This window comes from Salvelinus fontinalis, chromosome 28, assembly GCF_029448725.1.
Source record: "Salvelinus fontinalis isolate EN_2023a chromosome 28, ASM2944872v1, whole genome shotgun sequence".
NCBI lineage: Eukaryota > Metazoa > Chordata > Actinopteri > Salmoniformes > Salmonidae > Salvelinus > Salvelinus fontinalis.
The window spans coordinates 3489995-3513181 of record NC_074692.1 but is presented as its reverse complement, the minus strand read 5'-3'; the positions used below and the strand labels follow the sequence as shown (position 1 = coordinate 3513181).

General features: G+C 41.5%; 1 protein-coding gene across 5 annotated transcripts; it reads left to right on the top strand.

Annotated features, from left to right (window-relative positions):
• The first annotated feature begins 1801 nt into the window (after positions 1-1801).
• On the top strand, positions 1802-22295 carry LOC129825962 (G kinase-anchoring protein 1-like). 5 transcript variants are annotated; one of them, XM_055886141.1, is made up of 13 exons: positions 1803-1908; positions 5444-5623; positions 13884-14116; positions 14252-14410; positions 14684-14761; positions 15504-15639; positions 16746-16774; positions 16948-17094; positions 17244-17330; positions 17446-17509; positions 17616-17686; positions 17774-17854; positions 21901-22295. In XM_055886141.1, the coding sequence occupies exons 3-13, from the start codon at positions 13892-13894 to the stop codon at positions 21940-21942; spliced, it is 1119 nt and encodes a 372-aa protein (XP_055742116.1). In that variant the 5' UTR covers positions 1803-1908; positions 5444-5623; positions 13884-13891; the 3' UTR covers positions 21943-22295. The 5 variants fall into 5 exon arrangements, with proteins under 5 accessions (XP_055742115.1, XP_055742116.1, XP_055742117.1 ...); XM_055886142.1 differs by having other exon boundaries at positions 1813-1914; XM_055886140.1 differs by lacking the exon at positions 5444-5623 and having other exon boundaries at positions 1802-1908.
• The last annotated feature ends 892 nt before the right edge of the window (positions 22296-23187 follow it).

The window sequence follows — 23187 nt, the reverse complement described above, 5'->3', positions numbered from 1 at the left end:
TGCATTGTCAGTGGCCCTGTTGGGGCGGTATGCAAACTGAAGTGGGTCTAGGGTGGCAGGTAAGGTGGTGGTGATATGATCCTTGACTAGTCTCTCAAAGCACTTTATGACGACAGAAGTGAGTGCTAGTAACGATAGTCATTTAGTTCAGTTATCTTTGCCTTCTTGGGTACAGGAACAATGGAGGCCATCTTGAAGCATGTGGGGACAGCAGACTGGGATAGGGAGCGATTGAATATGTCCGTAAACACACCAGCCAGCTGGTCTTCGCATGCTCTGAGGACGCGGCTAGGGTTGCCGTCTGGACCAGCAGCCTTGAGGGGGTTAACACGTTTAAATGTCTTTCTCACGTCGGCCACGGAGAAGGAGAGGGGGCGCCCACAGTCCTTGTTAGCGGACCGCGTCGGTGGCACTGTATTATCCTCAAAGCAGGCAAAGAAGGTGTTTAGTTTGTCTGGAAGCAATATGTCGGTGTTCGTGTCATGGCTGGTTTTATTTTTGTCATTTTTTTGTTGTAATTGCCTGTAGACCCTGCCACATACGTCTCGTGTCTGAGCTGTTGAATTGCGACTCCACTTTGTCCCTATACCAACATTTGGCTTGTTTGATTACCTTGCGGAGGGAATAACTACAGTGTTTATATTCAGCCATATTCCCAGTCCTCTTTCCATGGTTAAATGCAGTGATTCGCGCTTTCAGTTTTGCGCTAATGTCGCCAGCCATCCATGGTTTCTGGTTAGGGTAGGTTTTAATAGTTACAGTGGGTACAACATCTCCAATGCACTTCCTTATAAAGTCACTCACTGAGTCAGCGTAAAGATCGATGTTATTCTCTGAGGCTGCCCGGAACATTTCCCAGTCCGCGTGATCAAAACAATCCTAAAGTGTGGATTCCGATTGGTCAGACCAGCAGTCATACATACATTGTTCCTTGTATAGCCCTTTTCAAAGAATCTCAAAGCGCATAAAAAGTCAAACAACAAAGGCAACAGTTAAACATGTCACCTCGCACGAATGATGTAGCTCCCCCCGTGCTAATTAGTGACAAGTATTCAAATTTTTGTTGCGTGGATTAATGAGAGAGAGAAAAAAAAGGCTAAGTCTAATTTGCAGAAAATGTAATAGGTCCTTATGGGAAACATACTGCACACAAGGAGCTGCATATCTGCACAAAATCTCATGACTGTAGCTCAAATGGGACAGGATATATGCTTGTTCAAATTTTGGAATTGCAGTTGATTACTATAGCGCCACCCTTGGGCCAACAAGTGTAATTGTGTAAATACGCTTCTTTCAACCAAGTTTGTGCAAAATCGGGGCAGTGGTGTCTGAAATATTGCGTGACTAACATAAGAACGTATGGAGATAGATCCATAGTCTCCCTCGGATTTAATTGTGGGGGACAACAACAACAAAAAATTACTATTAAATGATGTAGTCTCTTCGGATGAAGGGCTCCCGAGTGGTGCAGTGGTCTAAGGCACGGCATCTCAGTGCTAGAGGCGTCACTACAGACCCTGGTAAGATTCCAGGCTGTACAACCGGCCGTGATTGGGAGTCCCATAGTGTGGCGCATAATTGGCCCAGCGTTGTCCTGGTTTGGTCAGGGTAGGCCATCATTGTAAATAATAATTTGTTCTTAACTGACTTGCCTAGTTAAATAAAATAAATAAATAAGTTGAGGCAGTTGGGTCTGGAAAGGCAGTCATTAATACAGTGTTGCAAAAGTAGACCTCTGTCTCCCTCTGCTGACGTGAAGCTATTTGCATATTCCTTCCCGGGACCAGAGTTCGCCATCACGGCCCCGTTTTGTCTTGTAGAATACTTTAGGCAACTGGGCCACCGTAGTTACTTTGCCGACGGAAAGTGGTGAACGTGTGGTATCTAGCTAGCTAACTACTTGAACAGGTGAAAGTATGTTTTGAATTACATGTTTTATTTATTAATATTTTCCCTTCAAACATATATTTAATGAACTGATTTGATTTCCAAATTATAAAAGCATGGGTTTCATGTAAACGAACCATAATACGAGCTAGCTACTTAGCGTCGTTAGTCAACAGCTGCAACACATATGGATATGGCTGCAATATGTAGTTAGCAATTTAGCTAGAGCTGTTTTATCTGATTTAGTTAGTTAGGCAACGACATTCGATGCTTTCGTTGAATACCGATGCTTTCTTTGAACCAAGCTAATCGGACACGGTTTCTTTCAGTAGCACAAGTTAACTAGATAACGTTACTTTTAGCTAGACAATTTATCCAATTACCGAATGCCCACTCCCCTCTGCGCCGAGTTGTAAATTTAGTTTGAAAGTGTCAACCGACTAAAGGCAACCCAGTTATCTAAATAAGTGAAATGCCATTGCGGGACAGGAAGACCAGTAGTAGCCCTTCATCGTGACTCTCAGTTCCATTCCACATAGCCAATTCATTGGACGAAGAAGTCGTCTTCTGCTGTACGGGGGAGTTTTTTTAATCGCCCCGACGCTCTCTCTGAACATGAACACCATTTGCGGTACGGTTTTTGGAAGCATAAATACCTTATTTAATATCAGCGAGAAATAATTTTCACTAAAAACGTTACACACCTTTAATCGGGTTAGGGTTCCCACACGGTCTTATTCCCATGTTACAGCGCTTGTTTACAGAAAGCAGACGACAGTGGACTGACTACCTGTGCTAATTAGCTACCTGTCTCCCGGAACAGCCTGATCGCATAGACTAGACGTAACGTGGTCAACGTAAATCTGGTGTGTTATGTTTGGTATGGTTACTTAAGGTGAAAGGAAGGTGGTTGGTCGGGCGTATAACACAAACGTTCAAATCTCACCATGGACAATTTTAGCAAATTGTCACATTTTCTACCTACTTTTTAGATACTTTTCAACTACTTAGCATGTTAGCTAACCCTAATCTTATCATTTTTAGCAAACCCTACCCTAACGTGAACTTCTAGCAACCCAATGGTTTCGCGTTCGAATCTCATCACGGACAACATTTGCATTTAGATCAAATTAGCAACTTTTCAACTACCTCATTTTTTTTCAACTACTTAGCATGTTAGCTAACCTTAACTCTTTTAGCTAACCCTTTAACCTAATTCCCAAACTTAACCCTAACCCCTAGGCTAGCAGACGTTAAGCTAGCGTATGTTAGCGTTAGCCAACTAGCTAACATTAGCCACAACAAAATAGAATGTAGCATATCATACATTTAGCAAACATACATTTTTCAAATTTGTAACATGTACGAATTGTAATTTTGTAATTTATCATACGAAATGGTGATAGAAATCCCCAAATTTAATACATACCATATCATACATTTAGATACATTTAAAGTGTTGGTAACATGAAACTAAATGGAGTGTCACAGATTTTCATACAGAAAAATTCAAAATGCTCTGAGACCAGGTTGCTCCGAATACCTGTGTGTAAACTGAAGACAGAGGACACAAAAGATGACACAAAAATACTGTCGGCTTCCACTGTGTTAAAACTGTGTGCATAAGTGTGTATTTATCCTTTGTGAAATTATTCTGATGTGATCTTTTTGTTTTTAGAACAGAATCGATTCAAGTTTAGATGAAGTATTTGTCTGTTTTGGCTTCTAGAGCCAATTCACCTTCAAACAGAACATGTAAAGTCCTTGGACTATAAGGAGTAACGTTAGGCACCTTTAGTCCATTGGGCAAGTGCAGCAGCATCAAGTGATATGTAAAACGAATCTCCATCCAGCTAGCTAGCCAGCAAGTGTTTTACTACTTTGATTGCTCGCTATAACGTAGGCTCATAGGCTACATAACAAAAGTTGTCTTTTATTTGAAGATCAGAAGTAGGCAGGCTAGCTAATTGTAAAACCAGGCATTCACATTGTATTGGGCATATAATTAGGAACTAGAATACTATACTGAACAAAAATATAAATGCAACATGTAAAGTGTTGGTCCTGTGTTTCATGAGCTGAAAATATGATCCCAGAAATGTTCCATACACACAAAAAGCTTATTTCTAATGAATTTAAACAATTTATCTGCACTGTATGTTTGTTAGCTAGCTAGCCGGTTTTAGAAGAATGATTCATTTGTTTTTACATTTGTATTAACTGCAAATACAGTGCATTTGGAAAATATTCAGACCACTTCCATTTTTCCACATTTTGTTACGTTACAGCTAGTGATGCACCGATATGACATTTTTGGCAGATATTGATATCCGATATTTTCCTTGACAAAAATAACAATACCGATATTTACAATTTTAGCGGCCTTTTAAGCATTCTAGTACAGTTAAATAGTTAACACACACATGGATTCAGTGGTCTAAGGCACTGCATCTAAGTGTAAGATCCAGCCATGTTTGGGAGTCCCATAGGGCGGCGCACAATTGGCCCAGCATCGTTAGCTGGGGTAGGCCGTCATTGTAAATAAATATTTGTTCTTAACTGACTTGCCTAGTAAAATAAAGGTTACACACACCACACAGACCAAAAAGTAATTTTGTTGGCATTTACGTATGTCTCCATTACCAGTAAAACATAATCAAAACCTATTTCTTTCACTTACTTGCTGTTTCTTTGTTCAGTCATTTAATTCTCAACTAGGATTTCTAAGGAACGCCGTTTGGGCCTTTGTCAAAAAAGATACGTCAAATAACACTATTTGACGTGTCAAATAATCTTGTTGACCAATCAGGACCTGATTGGACCCAATCAGCACGTCACATAATTTTTTACGTAGTTATTACACATTGATTACACTATCACTCGTATTTCATATGTCACAATGATTCATCGATACGTATGCTATGATGCTGTTAAAGTTGTCTCGCGCACCTACGGTGCTCGTCATTTAAAAAAAGCTAGCTAGCTCATGGATGCAAACAATATTCTTCCCCAAAAACATAGCAAAATGACAATCTGTTTCAGTAGCTATAGTTAGCTAGCTAACTATATAGCTAGGTGTCATCTAAAATAACCCTAATTTACAAGACAGTTCTTATTTGACTAATGGTGGTCGGACCCATCTGTGAAGCTAGCCACAATAAGGATTAGCCACAATAGTGGACTTTGCAGTTAGCCTTCAAAATACAAATGTCATTGACAGTGATGCAAATGCATACAAATAGTAGAATTATTCCATAATTGAATAGATCATGCTAAACGAGGTTGGATTGTTGTTGTATACCGTCAACAAAAGACAATAATTTGTTAATTTGACAAATCTGTTGAAATCACACTGGATGTATTATACTTCAGAATTGTATTGGGGCCATACTTATTTTAGTGTACAGCCTTACCTATGGATTGTGGATCAATGACATGGTGTATCAGTCTACTCAGTGACACCCAGAGAACATTAGCATCGTTGTTCTTATTGCAGAAACAACTGTGAATTGAGCCACATTTATTGTCAACCTATGTGTATTGCACACTTTTCCAGAGGGAAAACAATGGATTAGAGGTCGACCGATTAATCGGCGTTGCCGATTAATTAGTGCCGGTTTCATCTGCCTTTTTGGACACCGATTACATTGCAATCCACGAGGAGACTGTGTGGCAGGCTGACCACCTGTTGCGCGAGTGCAGCATCAAAAGGACCTTGTGGCTGCAAGGAGCCAAGGTAAGTTGCTAGCTAGCATTAAACTTATGAAAAAACAATCTTCAGATAATCACTAGTTAACTACACATGGTTGATGATATTACTAGGTTAACTAGCTTGTTTTGCGTTGCATATAATCAATGCGGTACCTGTTAATGTATCATCGAATCACAGCCTACTTCAACTTTGCCAAACGGTTAATGATTTAACAAAAGCGCATTCGTGGAAAAAGCACTTTTGTTGCACAAATGTACCTAACCATAAACATCAATGCCTTTCTTAAAATCAATACACACAAGTATAATGTTTTAAACCTGCAAATGTAGTTAAAATAAATTCATGTTAGCAGGCAATATTAACTAGGGAAATTGTGCCACTTCTCTTGCGTTCAGTACAAGCAGAGTCAGGGTATATGCAGCAGTTTGGGCCGCCTGGCTCGTTGCGAACTGTGTAAAGACTAATACATTTTCCAGAATTTTACATAATTATGACAACATTGAAGGTTGTGCAATGTAACAGCAATATTTAGACTTAGGGTTGCCACCCGTTCTATAAAATACGGAACGGTTCCATATTTCACTGAAAGAATAAACGTTTTGTTTTCATATTGATTGTTTCTGGATTTGACCATATTAATGACCTAAGAATCGTATTTCTGTGTGTTTATTATGTTATTATTAAGTATATCATTTGATATTTGATAGAGCAGTCTCACTGAGCGGTGGTAGGCAGCAGCAGGATCATAAGCATTCATTCAAACAGCACTTTGCTGCATTTGCCAGCTGCTCTTAGCAATGCTTGAAGCACAGCGCTGTTTATGACTTCAAGCCTATCAACTCCCGAGATAAGGCTGATAATACTGAAGTGCGTATAAGAACATCCAATAGTCAAAGGTATATGAAATACAAATGGTATAGAGAGATATAGTCCTATAATTCCTATAATAACTACAACCTAAAACTTCTTAACTGGGAATATTGAAGACTCATTTTAAAAGGAATCACCAGCTTTCATATGTTCTGAGCAAGGAACCTAAACATTAGCTTTTTTTACATGGCACATATTACCACATATTATTTTTGGCAAGTCAGTTAGGACATCTACTTTGTGCATGACACAAGTCATTTTTCCAACAATTGTTTACAGACAGATTATTTCACGTATAATTCACTGTATCACAATAACAGTGGGACAGAAGTTTACAAACACTAAGTTGATTGTGCCTTTAAACAGCTTGGAAAATTCCAGAAAGTTATGTCATGGCTTTAGAAACTTTTGATAGGCTAATTGACATAATTTGAGTCAATTGGAGGTGTACCTGTGGATTTATTTCAAGGCCTACCTTCAAACTCAGTGCCTCTTTGCTTGACATCATGGGAAAATCAAAAGAAATCAGGCAAGACCTCGTAAAAAAAATTGTAGACCTCCACAAGTCTGGTTCATCCTTGGGAGCAATTTCCAAATGCCTGAAGGTACCACGTTCATTCTTACAAACAATAGTACGGAAGTATAAACACCATGAGACCACGGAGCCGTCATACTGCTCAGGAAGGCGATGCGTTCTGTCTCCTAGAGATGAACGTAGTTTGGTGCGAAAAGTGCAAATCAATCCCAGAACAACAGCAAAGGGCCTTGTGAAGATCCTGGAGGAAACGGGTACAGAAGTATCTATATCCACAGTAAAACGAGTCCTATATCATAACCTGAAAGGCCGCTCAGCAAGGAAGAAGCCGCTGCTCCAAAACCACCATTAAAAAAAGCCAGACTACGGTTTGCAGCTGCTCATGAGGACAAAGATTGTACTTTTTGGAGAAATGCGCTCTGGTCTGATGAAACAAAAATGTGACTGTTTGGCCATAATGACCATCGCTATGTTTGGAAGAAAAAGGGGGAGGCTTGCAAGCCGAAGAACACCATCCCAACCGTGAAGCTCGGGGGTGGCAGCATCATGTTGTGGGGGTGCTTTGCTGCAGGAGGTGCACTTCACAAAATAGATGGCATCATGAGGTAGAAGATTATGTGGATATATTGAAGCAACATCTCAAGACATCAGTCATGAAGTTAAAGCTTGGTTGCAAATGGGTCTTCCAAATGGACAATGACCCCAAGCATACTTCCAAAGTTGTGGCAAAATGGCTTAAGGACAACAAAGGCAAGGTACTGGAGTGGCCATCACAAAATACTAATTGAGTGTATGTAAATTTCTGACCCACTGGGAATGTGATGAAAGAAGTAAACGCTGAAATAAATAATTCTCTCTACTATTATTCTGACATTTCACATTCTTAAAATAAAGTGGTGATCCTAACTGACCTAAGACAGGAAATTTTTACTTGGATTAAATGTCAGAAATTGTGAAAAACTGAGTTTAAATGTATTTGGCTAATGTGTATGTAAACTTCCAACTTCAACTGTGTGTGTGTGTATATATATATACACTGCTCAAAAAAATAAAGGGAACACTTAAACAACACAATGTAACTCCAAGTCAATCACACTTCTGTGAAATCAAACTGTCCACTTAGGAAGCAACACTGATTGACAATAAATTTCACATGCTGTTGTACAAATGGAATAGACAAAAGGTGGAAATTATAGGCAATTAGCAAGATTTGGAGTCACATTTGTGGCCTGCTGGAGGTCATTTTGCAGGGCTCTGGCAGTGCTCCTCCTGCTCAAAGGCGGAGGTAGCGGTCCTGCTGCTGGGTTGTTGCCCTCCTACGGCCTCCTCCACGTCTCCTGATGTACTGGCCTGTCTCCTGGTAGCGCCTCCATGCTCTGGACACTACGCTGACAGACACAGCAAACCTTCTTGCCACAGCTCGCATTGATGTGCCATCCTGGATGAGCTGCACTACCTGAGCCACTTGTGTCGGTTGTAGACTCCGTCTCATGCTACCACTTAAATGAGAGCACCGCCAGCATTCAAAAGTGACCAAAACATCAGCCAGGAAGCATAGGAACTGAGAAGTGGTCTGTGGTCACCACCTGCAGAATCACTCCTTTATTGGGGGTGTCTTGCTAATTGCCTATAATTTCCACCTTTTGTCTATTCCATTTGCACAACAGCATGTGAAATTTATTGTCAATCAGTGTTGCTTCCTAAGTGGACAGTTTGATTTCACAGAAGTGTGATTGACTTGGAGTTACATTGTGTTGTTTAAGTGTTCCCTTTATTTTTTTGAGCAGTCTATATACACACACACACAGATTGGCTGTTTTTGGTCCTCCAATAATCGGTATCCGTGTTAAAATCATAATCGGTCGACCTCTAGCGAGGATGTTTTGGAGTCTGATAACTCTGAATATCTTGGGTATTGAGTAAACTGTTACTCCATTTCATTGATCACCAATCCTTAGGTAAATTTGTACAGTGCAATATGAATGTCAATACACACAATAGACTGTCTGGGGAGGTGATTTCACACAGTCGCAGTCCCGCGATAAGAGCTACAACGCTAATATTTGCGTATACTCTAAACAGTTGTGCTCTGTGGGTGTCACTGAGTAGACTGATACCCCATTTCATTGCTTCACATTACAACCTTGTTTAACATTATCTAGTCTAAATATGGCATTATTCCACCAATTGTAACTTTCTGCGTCACTTTCAAATAGGTACTTTTATTTTGAAGGCAAACCGCAAATACCACTATTGGGCCTAATCCTTATTGTGGCTAGCTTTACAACACAAACCAGGCAGGTCGAGACTCACTAGCCAGATGAAGCTAGCTGGCTGCTTATATCGTTAGCTTTGGGCAACAGGGTTAAGTAGCTGGCTAGCTGTTCAATTTCAATAGGCAAACAACAAGTGGCTACCTAGCTAATACTTACTCACAAGCATTCCTAAATCATTGCTAAGAATAGTGAAAATGACTGCAGTTTCTACTGGTCATTGTTTTTAGGCTGGTTGTATTGGTGCTAGTTAGGTACCAAGCTAAAGCTAGCTAGCTACCCCAGAAGTTGCAGTCGAACAAATAAGGCTTTATTACAACGCGGTATTGTAAACACATCGTTTGTTGCCGGTGTTTGCTTGTTTGCAGACTTTTTTTGTACAGCTTTGACTGGGCTACTGATAGTAGTGGTGGCACTTGGCTTGCACGTGCAAATTCAGAACACACAACATGCTATAATAGAACTGTGTTATTTGACGTGTCAAATGAAAAGCTTATTTAACGCATCAAATAGTCTTATTGTCAAATTGTGTTATTTAACGTGTATCTTTTTTGACATGCAAAGACCCAAATAGCATTCCATAGTATGTTGTGAAGCTAATAGCAGTGACGCTATTAGTCTGTAACTCCGGTAGGGCAACATCTGAACAATAGCGCACTTGGTAACGTTTGGACTGTATGTACTGGCTCTCGATCAGTTGCCAACATCACCCACAACAGAGAACGGTTGATTGACAAGGGCAATGAATGCCATTATCTTGGCGTTTAATGGATTTTGCATTTTAGTTCTCTCGCTGAAATTTTCTTGGTCATTCAAATGACTGCTCAACTTGTCTGCTTGATCCACACAGCAGCCATTGTGGCTAGGTTAGGAATGCTGTGTCGCAAGTGTAGTGCAACATTTTATGTGGCGTCATCACATCATGTACCTACCTTATATAGGTATGCACGTCAGCTTTGACATCAGTTTTTCACATCAGCGTTAAACTTGACATTGGGCCGATACCGATCTTGGCATTTTTCGCTCATTTCGGCCAATTCCGATATGTTCACCGACTATATCGTGTATTCCTAGTTACAGCCTTATTCTAAAATGGATGAAAAATAAATAAATACCCATCAATCTACAAACAATACACCATAATCCCACGGGGTACCAGTACAAAAAAAAGTATGAATGTATGTACTTGTAAGTCGCTCTGGATAAGAGCGTCTGCTAAATGACTTAAATGTAAATGTAATAATGATAAACCGAAAACAGGTTTAGAAATTTTAGCAAATGTATTAAAAATAAAAAACAGAAAGACCTTATTTACACAAGTATTCAGACTAGGGTTGCAAAATTCCAGGAACTTTCAATAAATTCCCTGCATTCCTGGTTGGAGATTTCTGGATTTCCTGCTTATTCCCTTCTTATTCTGGGAATCCTCCAACAGGGATTTCAGGAAGTATTGAAAGTTCTCCAAATTTTGCAACCCTAATTCAGACCCTTTGCTATGAGATTCGAAATTAAGCTCAGGTCCATCCTGTTTCCATTGATCAGCCTTGAGATGTTTCTACAATTTGATTGGACAAGGCACACACCTGTCTATATAAGGTCCCACAGTTGACAGTCCATGTCAGAGCAAAAACCAAGCCATGAGGTCGAAGGAATTGTCCATAGAGCTCCGAGACAGGATTGTGTCGAGGCATAGATCTGGGGATGGGTACTAATACATTTTGGCAGCATTGAATGTCCCCAAGAACACAGTGGCCTCCATCATTCTTTAATGGAAGAAGTTTGGAACAACCAAGACTCTTCCTAGACCTGGCCGCTCAGCCAAACTGAGCAATCGGGGGAGAATGGCCTTGGTCTGGGAGTGGTCACTCTGACAGAGCTCCAGAATTCCTCTGTGGAGATGGGAGAAACTTACAGAAGGACAACCATCTCTGCAGCACTCCTCCAATCAGACCCTTATGGTAGAGTGGCCAGACGGAAGCCACTCCTCAGTAAAAGGCACATGACAGCCCACTTGGAGTTTGCCAAAAGGCACCTAAAGGACTCTCAGACCATGAGGAACAAGATTCTCTGGTCTGATGAAACCCAGATTGAACTCTTTGGCCTGAATACCAAGCGTCACATCTGGAGGAAACCTGGCACCATCCCTACGGTGAAGCATGGGGGTGGTGGTAGCATTATGCTGTGGGGATGTTTTTCAGTGGCAGGGACTGCGAGACTAGTCCGGATCGAGGGAAAGATGAATGGACAAAGTACAGAAATCCTTGATGAAAACCTGCTCCAGAGTGCTCAGGACCTCAGACTGGTGAGAAGGTTCACCTTCCAACAGGACAATGAGAGAGAGAGAGACTCTAATCGCTGCCAAAGGCGCTTCAACAAAGTACTGCGTAACGGGTCTGAATAGTTATGTAAATGTGATATTTCAGTTTTTTTATATATATATTAATATATATACCTTTTGCAAAAATTTCAAAACCTTTTTGGGTTTGTCATTAAGGGGTATTGTGTGTCGATTGAGAAAAAGTAAATATCAGTTTTAGAATAAGGCTGTAACATAACAAAATGTGGAAAAAGTCAAAGGGTCTGAATACTTTCCGAATGCACTGTATGCCAAACAATCCATTCAAACAATGCATTCAGTTGATGATAGGACTTAGACAAGTTGTAAATGCAACAAGAACTGGTATTTTATCATAGTATTCACAGCTTTCTAAGAACCTAAATGTAGACATTTCTGGTCTGTTAAGATATATTTTAGAGGCTATTTACACAGAACACCCCCCTGTATAATTTGTATTTATAAGTACAGTGCCTTCAAAGTTTTCACACCTCTTTACATTTTTGTTATCTGAATTTGAAGTTGATTGTCACTGGCCTACACAATAATCCATAATGTCAGTGGAATTATGTTTTTAGACATTTTTACAAATTAATTTAAAATGAAAAGCTGAAATGTCTGGAGTCAATAAGTATAGTATTCAACTCCTTTTATGATAAGCCTCAAGTTCAGTAGTAAAATTAGCTTAACAAGTTGCCTAAGTTGCATGCACTCACTCTGTGTGCAATAATAGTTTTTAACATGATCTTTAAATGAGTACCCCATCTCTGTATCCCACACATACAATTATCTGTAAGGTCCCTCAGTCGAGCAGTGAATTTCAACCAAAGACCAGGGAGCTTTTCCAATGCCTCGCAAAGAAGGGCACCTATTGGTACATGGGTAAAAATATAAAGCAGACATTGAATATCCCTTTGAGCATGGTTAAGTTACTAATTACACTTTGGGTGGTGTATCAGCACACTCAGTCACTACAAAGATACATGTGTTCTTCCTAACTCAGTTGCCGGAGAGGAAGGAAACTGCTCAGGGTTTTCACCATGAGGCCAAGGCAGACTAAAACTGGACAAAAAACTGAGGATAGATCAACAACATTGTAGTTACTCCACAATACTAACCTAAATGACGAACTGAAAAGAAGGAAGCCAGTACAGACTAAAAATATTCCAAAATATGCATCCTGTTTGCAATAAGGCACAAAAGTAAAACTGCAAAAAAGGTGTCAAGGAAATTAACTTTGTCTTGAATACAAAGTGTTATGTTTGGGGCAAACACTACAGATCACTGAGTACCACACTTCATATTTTCAGGCATGGTGGTGGCTGCATATGTAATGGGTGTGTTTGTCATCGGCAAGGACTAGGGAGTTTTTTAAGATAAAAATAAATGGAATAGAGCTAAGCGCAGGTAAAATGAGACTGCTTTCCAACAGACATTGGGAGACAAATTCACCTTTCAGCAGGATAACTACATTAAACTCAGGGCCAGAAATACGCTGGAGTTGTTTACCAAGACGACATTGAATGTTCCTGAGTGGCCTAGTTACAGTTTTGACTTAAATCGGCTTGAAAATCTATGGCAAGACTTGGAATGGCTGTCTAGCAAGGATCAACAACCAACTTGACAGCTTGAAGAATGTGCAAATATTGTTGTGCAAAGCCCTCAAGAGACTTACCCAGAAAGACTCGCAGCTGTAATCGCTGCCAAAGGTGATTCTAACGTATTGACTCAGGGTTGTAAATACTTATGTAAATGAGGTATTCCTATATTTAAAAAAATGTAAAAAGTGCAGCAATTTCTAAAAACAAGTTTTTGCTTTGTCATTATGGGGTATTGTATTCGGGCTACAACACAATGTAGATTAAGTCGAGGGGTATAAATACTTTCTGAACGCTCTGTATTTGACAATATTATAGGTTGACAATAATTGTAATTTACAATATATGTTGCATCACATGCCTGCCTTTTTATTTTCCTACATCAGTAAAATCAGGATTATGCCTCTACTGTCTTTCTTTCCAATTAGACTGGTTTGGATTTCTTCCTGACCAATATGGCTGCAATTTTCGTCCCATTCTGGAAGTTTGAGGCTTCATTACATAGTCCTCTAGTAATTTAATAGGATCTCTATGGTATTGGGTCTGTTTTTATGGCTTTCTTTTTGTTTATTGTTAGGGTTGCACTGGAGAGGTTCAGATTAGAAAGGTTTTGTTACGCATTGCCTAATTTGATGTTTTCTTTCTGCGTCTATCTTGCGTTTGTTGTGCATAGGTCAACAGATGACATCAGCAATGATCTCCGTCCACACCACAGCTTCTCGCTTTGCCTTGCTTCAGGTTGACTCTGATTCGGACTCCGATTCGGAGTCAGGAAAGACCAGAGGTGGTCGGGACTCTGGAAAGGGTCGGCCTGGGAAGGCAACCGAGGGGAAATCCACCGCGAGCAACGGCAAGAAGGAGAAGAGGAAGAAGAAGCGAGAGCAGCAACAGAGCGAGGCCAATGAGGTGACTGGCAGAGGCATTTAACCTCCTCGCTGAACACCGATTTCTGGTGTTCCCAACATCAGGTCTCAAAGGTTTCAGTTCGACTATTTCACCTGAGCTTGTGGACTGATGATGACTCCTGTCTCCTGTCCCCAGTTAAGGAGTCTTGCCTTTAAGAAGCTCCCTCAGAAGTCCTCTGCCCCGCCCCCCTCCCTTTCTCTGCAGGGTGTGGCCAATGAGCTACTCCATCCCGTGGCAGGGGACCAAGCCATGCCCCCGGAAGGCTGGCAGCAATGGAAACAGAGGGACTACCAGGTAGAACCTGACACCCCCCCCCCCCCCGATCTGAGAGGATCAAATAGGTTTTAGAGATATGGTGAAATATGGTCCTACAATTTCATTTATTTTCTTCATATCTACATGATTGCTTAGGGGTTGTTTCTGAGCAGGGCTCATGGTAACACCTGACATGGTGGGCATGAATGGGCATTACAATTTCTTATGGATGTTACCCTTACCTGATACCCCCCCCCCCCCCCCCCAGCTAATCCCATCCTTATTCTTCGTCTTTGTTTTTGCCCAATGCAGTTAACGAGTGAGCTGTATGAGGCAGACCTGGAGAAGGCACTGATTATAAGTAAACTGGAGTTTGAGGAGCACAAACAGGTACCATACTGCCCCAATGCAGCACTAGAGCTCTGCTACCCGAGCCCGATGGACCCCGACATTATACATCGTGTTAGGGCAGGGATAGTGCCTGTTTTTTTTTTTTCATCAATAGCTAGGTTACTGGTATCACTAAATTGATCATTAACATTTTGAAGCTTAGCCATTTGGTTGTGCTCTGCTGCGCAGTACATATCATGGTGTCAGAAGTTCTTCAACCGTGTCAAATATAAGACCAGAATATGGTCGGAGTCCACAGGAGAGATTATTTGAATGAAAATAATAATGTTCCTTGAGTTTTGTTGGTTTAGAGTGACGAAAGGTAACTCGTTTGTCACTAACTGTTCTCTGTCTCGTCATTGAGCAGAACAGCAAGCAGGGGCGTTTCTATAGATACTCACACTAGCAGAGATATGCACAGAACGCAGCATGCAGTGGAGGAAGCAAGGGACAGACAGACGAGCAGCTAATGGATACTAGCAGAGGAAGTTATTTCTGGGTTCGGCCAGGGCCGGTCCTTAAATTTGTCAGTAGCAATCAGGCATGAGTAGGGCCTGAACGCCGTGGGCATGGGTATACAGCACCCTGTCACAAAACATCTATCGTTAAACGATTAACAGAAATCAGAACCATAAAGGGAGAACTACACACATATGGGTCGGAAGCAAAATGTTTATTTTTTGATGAGGAAATGAGTGTTCCATTAAAGCAGAAGCTGTTCTTTTAAATTGCCTCCCGTCAGGATGATGACGGAACAGATACTCCCTCTCCCAAGTCCCGAGGAGGAGCAGCGGCAGGGAAGAAAGACAAGAAGAAGAGCCAGCAGGGAAAAGACAAGAAGATGACCGTGTCTCTGAAGGACTTCCAGGCAGAAGGGGGTGAGACCAGCAGTGGCTAGAGCTACACTTATGTTAAAGGCCCAGTGCAGTCCAAAAATTCCTGATTTTCCTGTGTTTTATATATATTTCCACACACATAATACTGTGCAATTGTGAAACTTATAATAATGCCATCTTAGTGTAAGAGCAGCTTGAAATTTCCGCCTGTTTTGGTGGGATGGAGTTTTGGCCTGCCTGGTGACATCAGGTGGTAAATTTGTTCATATATAACAATAACGTGTTTGAACAAACAGTGAACGTTCTGTACCTTGTCTCTCTCAGTAACTTTCCATACACATATTTCCTGTTCTCCTTCATCAATAAATGATTATATAGTGACAGCAATAAGTATAATTCAAGTCAGAACCCAACAGGAGCAATAAGAAAGAGTTTGAAAACCTCTGGCAATAATAATAATACATTCTAGTAAGAAATAATTGTGTGAGTGCTTAGATTTGTCCTATTTCAGACATGTACAAGTGTGTGTGTGTGTGAACTGGAATTTTTTAAAATGTTTTTACATATTACAACTCTCCCTGAGACGGCCTTTTGAGAGTGGGGTCACGGCCAGGGTCTGTCGTTTATCAATGGAGCAATTAGGGGTAAGTGCCTTGCTCAAGGGCACTGTTTTTTCACCTTCGGTTCATGGCCCAACGCGCTAACTGCTAGGCTACCTGCCGCCCCAATAACCGCTAGTTTTCCACTCCCCACTCAGACCCTTACCAGACAGTCCTACCTAAATTCTTGCTTAAGAAATGACGCTTGGAAGAAGCTATTTTTGTCTCTTTTTTTGACCATTTCAATTGAAAACCATCACAGGAAGGTACTAAATTGTTACCCAGAAACGATTTAACTTCCAGGGAAAAAAGGCTGCATTGGGTCTTTAATATTGAGCACTGCCGCATTTCATAAATACAATACCAGCATAGCAGTAACACTAGGACTACTTGTTTAGCAATCAACTTTGAGCAGGCGCTGCGTGCGTATAATATGCAATAATTGTCTCTGTTTTCTCAGTGGCCCCACTCGTGTTATTATTCCGTTTTTTGACGATGTTCACTTGACTTGTTGAATCCCCCTGTAAAAACCATAATTCTCCTTTACAGATCAGCTGAGTAAGAAGCAGGAGAAAGAGGTGAGGTATGGCATCATTGTTGTTTTTGGTGTTTGGCTTCGGTTGAGGGTTTTATACCCTGTAATGTAAGGATGAATGTAATGGACAGGTGGTGATATGACGCGAACTAGTGCAAATTGTGTCGGTTGTGTGCGAGTGATTTTACTAATTAAAAGGCTGAATCCACTCTCCAGGAGCCCAAACTGCCCGCACCTCCAGAAGACAAGTTCTTCAACAAGCTTGAGGATGACGTTAGCAAAATCGTACAGAAGGAGAAAAGACGGGAGCAGTTTTCTAACGGCACTGACGCCGAGGTCACGACTTCAACGGAGCATGAACCGGTGAGACCGACGGCAAATCAGTTCATTCCAAGTGTAATGGTTTTGTGTTCGGATTATATTTGACCATTGAGTGACTGCTGATGAGACCATCGAGGACAGGGTAACTCTATCTGTCAGAGCCTAACTGTGACTCCCATCACACCTGCCAGGACCCCCGAACTGAGCAGCTAAAGGACGACTTGGAGAAGAAAGACCAAGATATCGAGAAGTTAAAGAAGGTCATTTCACAATGGGAGGTGAGTCGTTGGATGGATACTGTACTGGGCTTTGGATGGAGCATGTCAAGAAGACAGAATAGCGCCATCTGGCATTTACAGTTGGTGTGAACGTGCTATTGTTCTCGATCCTCAGGTGAAATACAAAGAAGTGAAAGCCAGAAACTCCCAGCTGCTGAAGATGTTGCAGCAGGGAGAGAGTACAGCTACTGCACTCCTAATTCAATCTGAGACTATACAGTAATCCATTACTGATGCATTAGGTAGGCCTACTTGTTCTCATTCATTCTCTTCCTCTCTCCACAGTGAAAGATAAAGCAGAGATCCTACTGCAGGTGGAAGAGCTTCTAAATATCAAAGAGGAGCTGTCTTCACAGGTGTGTGTGTGCTGTGCGTGTGTCTCAAACCATTAATCGTGTGCATAGCTGTCGTTCTGGTTGAATGACATGTATTTCTCTCTCCAGGTGACATCACTCCATGCCTCACTTGAACAAGAGAAGTCGAAAGTGAAAGGTTTGCAAACGGATCAGCCAAAACACCATCAGGTAAGACGTCACATAGATACTCGTCGCACTTGCAAGTAAAACTCAATACAATACACATTTAGTGTATCTCATCAAGTGTCCCTATCTAAAATCAAACCAACAGCTCACGCCTGGTTCAGAGAGAGGGATAAAGGCTGCAGTGTAGAATGACCCCAGTTTGTTGTGCTGTTCAACCTGTGTAAAGATGTGAGTCGAATGGGTTGTCTTTTAAATCTAAGGCGTGCGTATGTGTGTGACCCACTCTTAGATCAGGCAGGAAGTCACCTCTAGGAAGATTACCAAGGTAACAGTGCAGCAGCAGTAGTCATCACTCTCCAGAATAGTACAAAAAACAGAACTATTCACTCTGTCCAGCTCATTACTATATGAGTGATTCCAAAACATTTCGTTTTTTACTTAATGTATGAATATTGACAAATCTAATCATGAATATTGAAAACAAACCACCATTTTAGATTTGGAAATGTTTTCTATATATTGTTGAACATAATGTGGTCATATCAACGTTAGAGTGGGATCTCTGCTACTTTTAGAGTTGTGATCCAATTTGTAAGCGTTACCAACCGAGTGAATGTGAAAATAGATTGAAAATGGTCGCCCTCTGCTGGTGATTTGCAGGATGTGCAATTATACAAGTAAAAGGAGGACTGTGATGGGTTACATTGCCTCCCAATTTCGCTGTGAAGTATGGGCCAAATCTTTAAAAGTGGCAGATTTCCCACTCTGGAATGTTGATATACTGACCCAGTATATTATGTTTAGGGCTGTCAAACGATTCAAATAATTAATCGCGCTAATGGCATTAGTTAATTTGCTCAAATTTGTCCCTAAAGAAAGATTTTTCAATTTAAAAAGTAGTGCATTGAGTTAAAGGCATACTTTGATTTGATTGTAAGGGACGGAAACACAGAATTATCTAGGCTACATCGGAATGTTTTAATAGCGTTTTCACTATAAACAACACAAAAGTCACTGTAGCATACAGCTAGCTATTAATGCTACCAATGTTTAAGTAGGCCTACTCCCGCTTATCAATGTTCTTCAAGTTTAACACTTGCTCACACACACACACAGAGCTTTAAGTACTGTTAAAGCTTCAGCCATTCTAAATGAGTGTGACTACAGGGGGGAAAATGACTGGCTCTATGGATACAAAGAGCTTTTAAACCATCTGTACAGTTCAGAGAACCTTATACACAGGCCTACACACTCTCCCTCCCTCCTCACACCCTCTCTCTCACACTTATACACAGGCCTACACACTCTCCCTCCCTCCTCACACCCTCTCTCACACTTATACACAGGCCTACACACTCTCCCTCCCTCCTCACACCCTCTCTCTCACACTTATACACAGGCCTACACACTCTCCCTCCCTCCTCACACCCTCTCTCTCACACTTATACACAGGCCTACACACTCTCCCTCCCTCCTCACACCCTCTCTCTCACACTTATACACAGGCCTACACACTCTCCCTCCCTCCTCACACCCTCTCTCTCACACTTATACACAGGCCTACACACTCTCCCTCCCTCCTCACACCCTCTCTCTCACACTTATACACAGGCCTACACACTCTCCCTCCCTCCTCACACCCTCTCTCACACTTATACACAGGCCTAGACACTCTCCCTCCCTCCTCACACCCTCTCTCTCACACTTATACACAGGCCTACACACTCTCCCTCCCTCCTCACACCCTCTCTCTCACACTTATACACTCTCCCTCCCTCCTCCCTCCTTGAATTGGAAAGGTAGGTAAGGGTTGAGGCTTTACCACACATGCTAAATTAGACCAATTCATCCACTAATGGAAACAACAGCGCGATGAGCAAACATTATTGGAGATATGGACTATCCTGCTAGCATACTGCTCTGCCTGTCCCGTCTTTGCCACCCGCCTCACTCTGCTTGCTCCGCCCAACGCTTATGGTGAGTTTTTGAGAAGGGTGCAACTGCAGCCCACAATTCGGGGCGTTCCTGTATGTGAACATTCCTGCATCTGCATAAACCCCTCTTTATACTTCCATTGGTCCATTTTTAAGCTATGACTCCAGTACATAGGTGTGAGGCACGGGCGATCTACTACAGTAGATGGTAGTAATGCACCGTAACGTTGGATGCCAACCGCCAATAAACCCCACAGAAGAAGAGGCCAGGGGCTTCAACGTTAGGGGGGGCTGGAATTTTTGCGGGCTGCACCCTATTGGGAGTTTTACTGCCGCTTTACAGCTGCTCTCACACACATCCTTTAACACAGTTGTTCTCAACTGGTTTTGCCTGGGGACCCAGATTTGACAATGACAATTGAGTCGCGACCCAATATTATGGACTGTTACATTTTATAATGTTTTGCTGCAGCTGCATTCTTGGGCAGGTTTCCCTTGCAAAATAGACTTTCTCAATTATGGTATTAAATAAAGTCAATTACACAGCCTTTTTAACTGAGAAAACATTTATTATCAATTCAGGAGAATAAGCTATTAGGAGGCCAGTTCAGGAGTGGGGTGTAATAAATGATCAGACTCCGAACATAACATCAACACCAGTCTAATAATGTTAATGAACAGTAACACGTACCAGTGTTTTAAAATTGTTTTTTTTTCAATCATTAGGAATTCTTAATCATCAATTATCATGACAACCTTAAAGTTTTTGCCCTTGTAAAGTCAGCAACAATAAGTGGTGCAGCGGTATCCTTTCAAAATAAGTTTCGGTGCGAAGGTTTACCTTTTTTAAATCCCCCCCCCCCCAGTTGAGAATCACTGCTCTAAAACACACACAATCATACACACCCCACTCTTACAGTGCGGCACATCCAGGCACATACAGTACTTTGAACCAGGAGGGTATTCCTTTTCACTTCATGCAATCAAAATGTGTACATAGTCAATGGTCAAGTTATCATGTTGCTGGGTAGCATGACTAGCTAAACAATGTAGTTTGTTATAAAACCAAAAAATACTGACTCCAGAGTAGTTTAAAACGACCCGCGACATGCACAAAAAAAATAGCTTTGGGAATATTGGGCATCATTTTTGTATTATTTTGTAGAATGACTCATGGTCTTTAGTGATGTTAAAGGCGCAAGCATTGACCAGTAGGGCTGCTGTCCAAACTCCTAAAAGACACACCCTCGCCTTATGCCCTTGGGGGAATCCCCATCGCCATCTTGGCGGGCGGTCCCACTGATTAGCCAAGCAAGGGAAGTTTGCAACGTAAGCCCCTCAACCCTCGTTTTTAGTCGAGTTTGCGAGTGTACAATTATGTTCACACCGGGGCCTGAAACTCTCCTTAATTCAAATTGCGACGATTGTACATCCGCTAAGAATTCAGCGAAAACTTAAAAGCAACATCAATGGAGAAGTCAACATACAAGTGTAAGTACAAACTAATGCAAATAATGCACATGACAGCACAAACACGTCTCATAAAAAGTAAATATGTTTGTGTTTGGTTATCTTTTGGAAATTGTAGAAATAAAGCATTTTCCTTCTTCAGAAGTTCCAGCTAGTCAGGTTAACGTTAGTCAGCTAATTAATTTTTCTAGCTATCATACAGTAGGCGTATATTAATCATTGTATATTTAAAATAAGTAGACATGCACTCATAATTGACTGTAGTGCATTTAAAGTACCCACAAGCTACCGGTGTCTGAAAACACAATCATCGCGGGATGAACGAGTGATGAATTTCCGGGCAAGGGCGGTCCATTTTTAAAATCATTCCTTCCTCCCTCGCCACTTTCCCTGCAAGTGTATACTTGTCATGGTACGTCATCAGAAGGGTCTACTTAATTTGAGGGCTGAGGGGATAGGGTGTGTGTTTGGACTGTAGCCTAGATGTGTTCCGTGTTGTGTTCCGCGCTTAAAGGGGGCTGTACGGATAACACGTGCTCTTGAAAGGTTCCATGCGGTGATGAAATAGAGAAGTGATTTAAGCCCTTGGAGACAGTCAAGCCCCAGACAAGCGGACCACCAAACTAACAATGTAAGAACATTTCCGTACTCACTCCATACTTCCTGGTCTCCTCTGATTGGCAGGGAAACAGGAAGGGGAAAAAGGGTTCAGAGTCTGATCTATGAAGACCACAGAGGGAAGAACATTGACTGCAGAATACAACGAAGCAAAGCACTCCTATTCTTCAGGGTCTATTTGTTTGTATGGTTACTCTCTACTCTCTGTCTTCATGCACTATGCATGCCTTGTATATCACACACACCAACGCCTGGATGTGCCGCACTGCAGAAGTTATTAAAAGGCTTGTAATGAAGGCTGTTCTGATTTAAAGATATGTTTTCTGTTGACTGACATCGCAGCTCCTCTTTTTGTTCTGGTCTGCTCCCCGCCTTCTCTGGGGAGATGCCAATGACAGGTGTGATTATTAATTCTTTTTCTTTTCACTGCAAGTTAAATAAACTACTTTTTCAGTGTAAAATCATGTCTCCTTTTGTGATATTACTATGTGCTAATGGTACACAAAAGATGTGAAACAGTTTTTGGTGCTCGTCACTTATGACAAATCACATACAGTTGAAGTCGGAAGTTTACATACACCTTAGCCAAATACATTTAAACTCAGTTTCACAATTCCTGACATTTAATCCTAGCAAAAATAATCTGTTTTAGGTCAGTTAGGATCACCACTTTATTTTAAGAATGTGAAATGTCGGAATAATAGTAGAGAATTATGATTTATTTCAGCTTTTATTTCTTTCATCACATTCCCAGTGGGTCATAAGTTACATACACTCAATTAGTATTTGGTAGCATTGCCTTAAAGTTGGTTAACTTGGGTCAAACGTTTCGGGTAGCCTTCCACAAGCTTCCCACAATAAGCTGGGTGAATTTTGGCCCATTCGTCCTGACAGAGCTGGTGTAACTGAGTTAGGTATGTAGGCCTCCATGCTCGCACATGCTTTTTCAGTTCTGCCCATACAAAGCCCTGACCTCAATCCTTTAACAAAATGTGATGGGCACTCCAATACCTTGCCTTTGTTGTCCTAAAGCCATTTTGCCACAACTTTGTAAGTATGCTTGGGGTCATTGTCCATTTGGAAGACCCATTTGCGACCAAGCTTCAACTTCCTGACTGATGTCTTGATGTTGCTTCAATATATCCACATCATTTTCCTACCTCATGATGCCATCTATTTTGTGAAGTGCACCAGTCCCTCCTGCAGCAAAGCACCCCCACAACATGATGCTGCCACCCCCGTGCTTCACGGTTGGGATGGTGTTCTTCGGCTTGCAAGCATCCCCCTTTTTCCTCCAAACATAATGGTCATTATGGCCAAACTGTTATATTTTTGTTTCATCAGACCAGAGGA

Bases quoted from the DNA above. Each gene is read 5' to 3' on its own strand.
- LOC129825962 (XM_055886140.1), top strand. From the start codon at position 13,892: ATGACATCAGCAATGATCTCCGTCCACACCACAGCTTCTCGCTTTGCC. The intron at 14,411-14,683 runs GTAGAACCTGAC...TGCCCAATGCAG, and splicing joins GGAAACAGAGGGACTACCAG to TTAACGAGTGAGCTGTATGA. The intron at 17,510-17,615 runs GTACAGCTACTG...CTCTCTCCACAG, and splicing joins GATGTTGCAGCAGGGAGAGA to TGAAAGATAAAGCAGAGATC.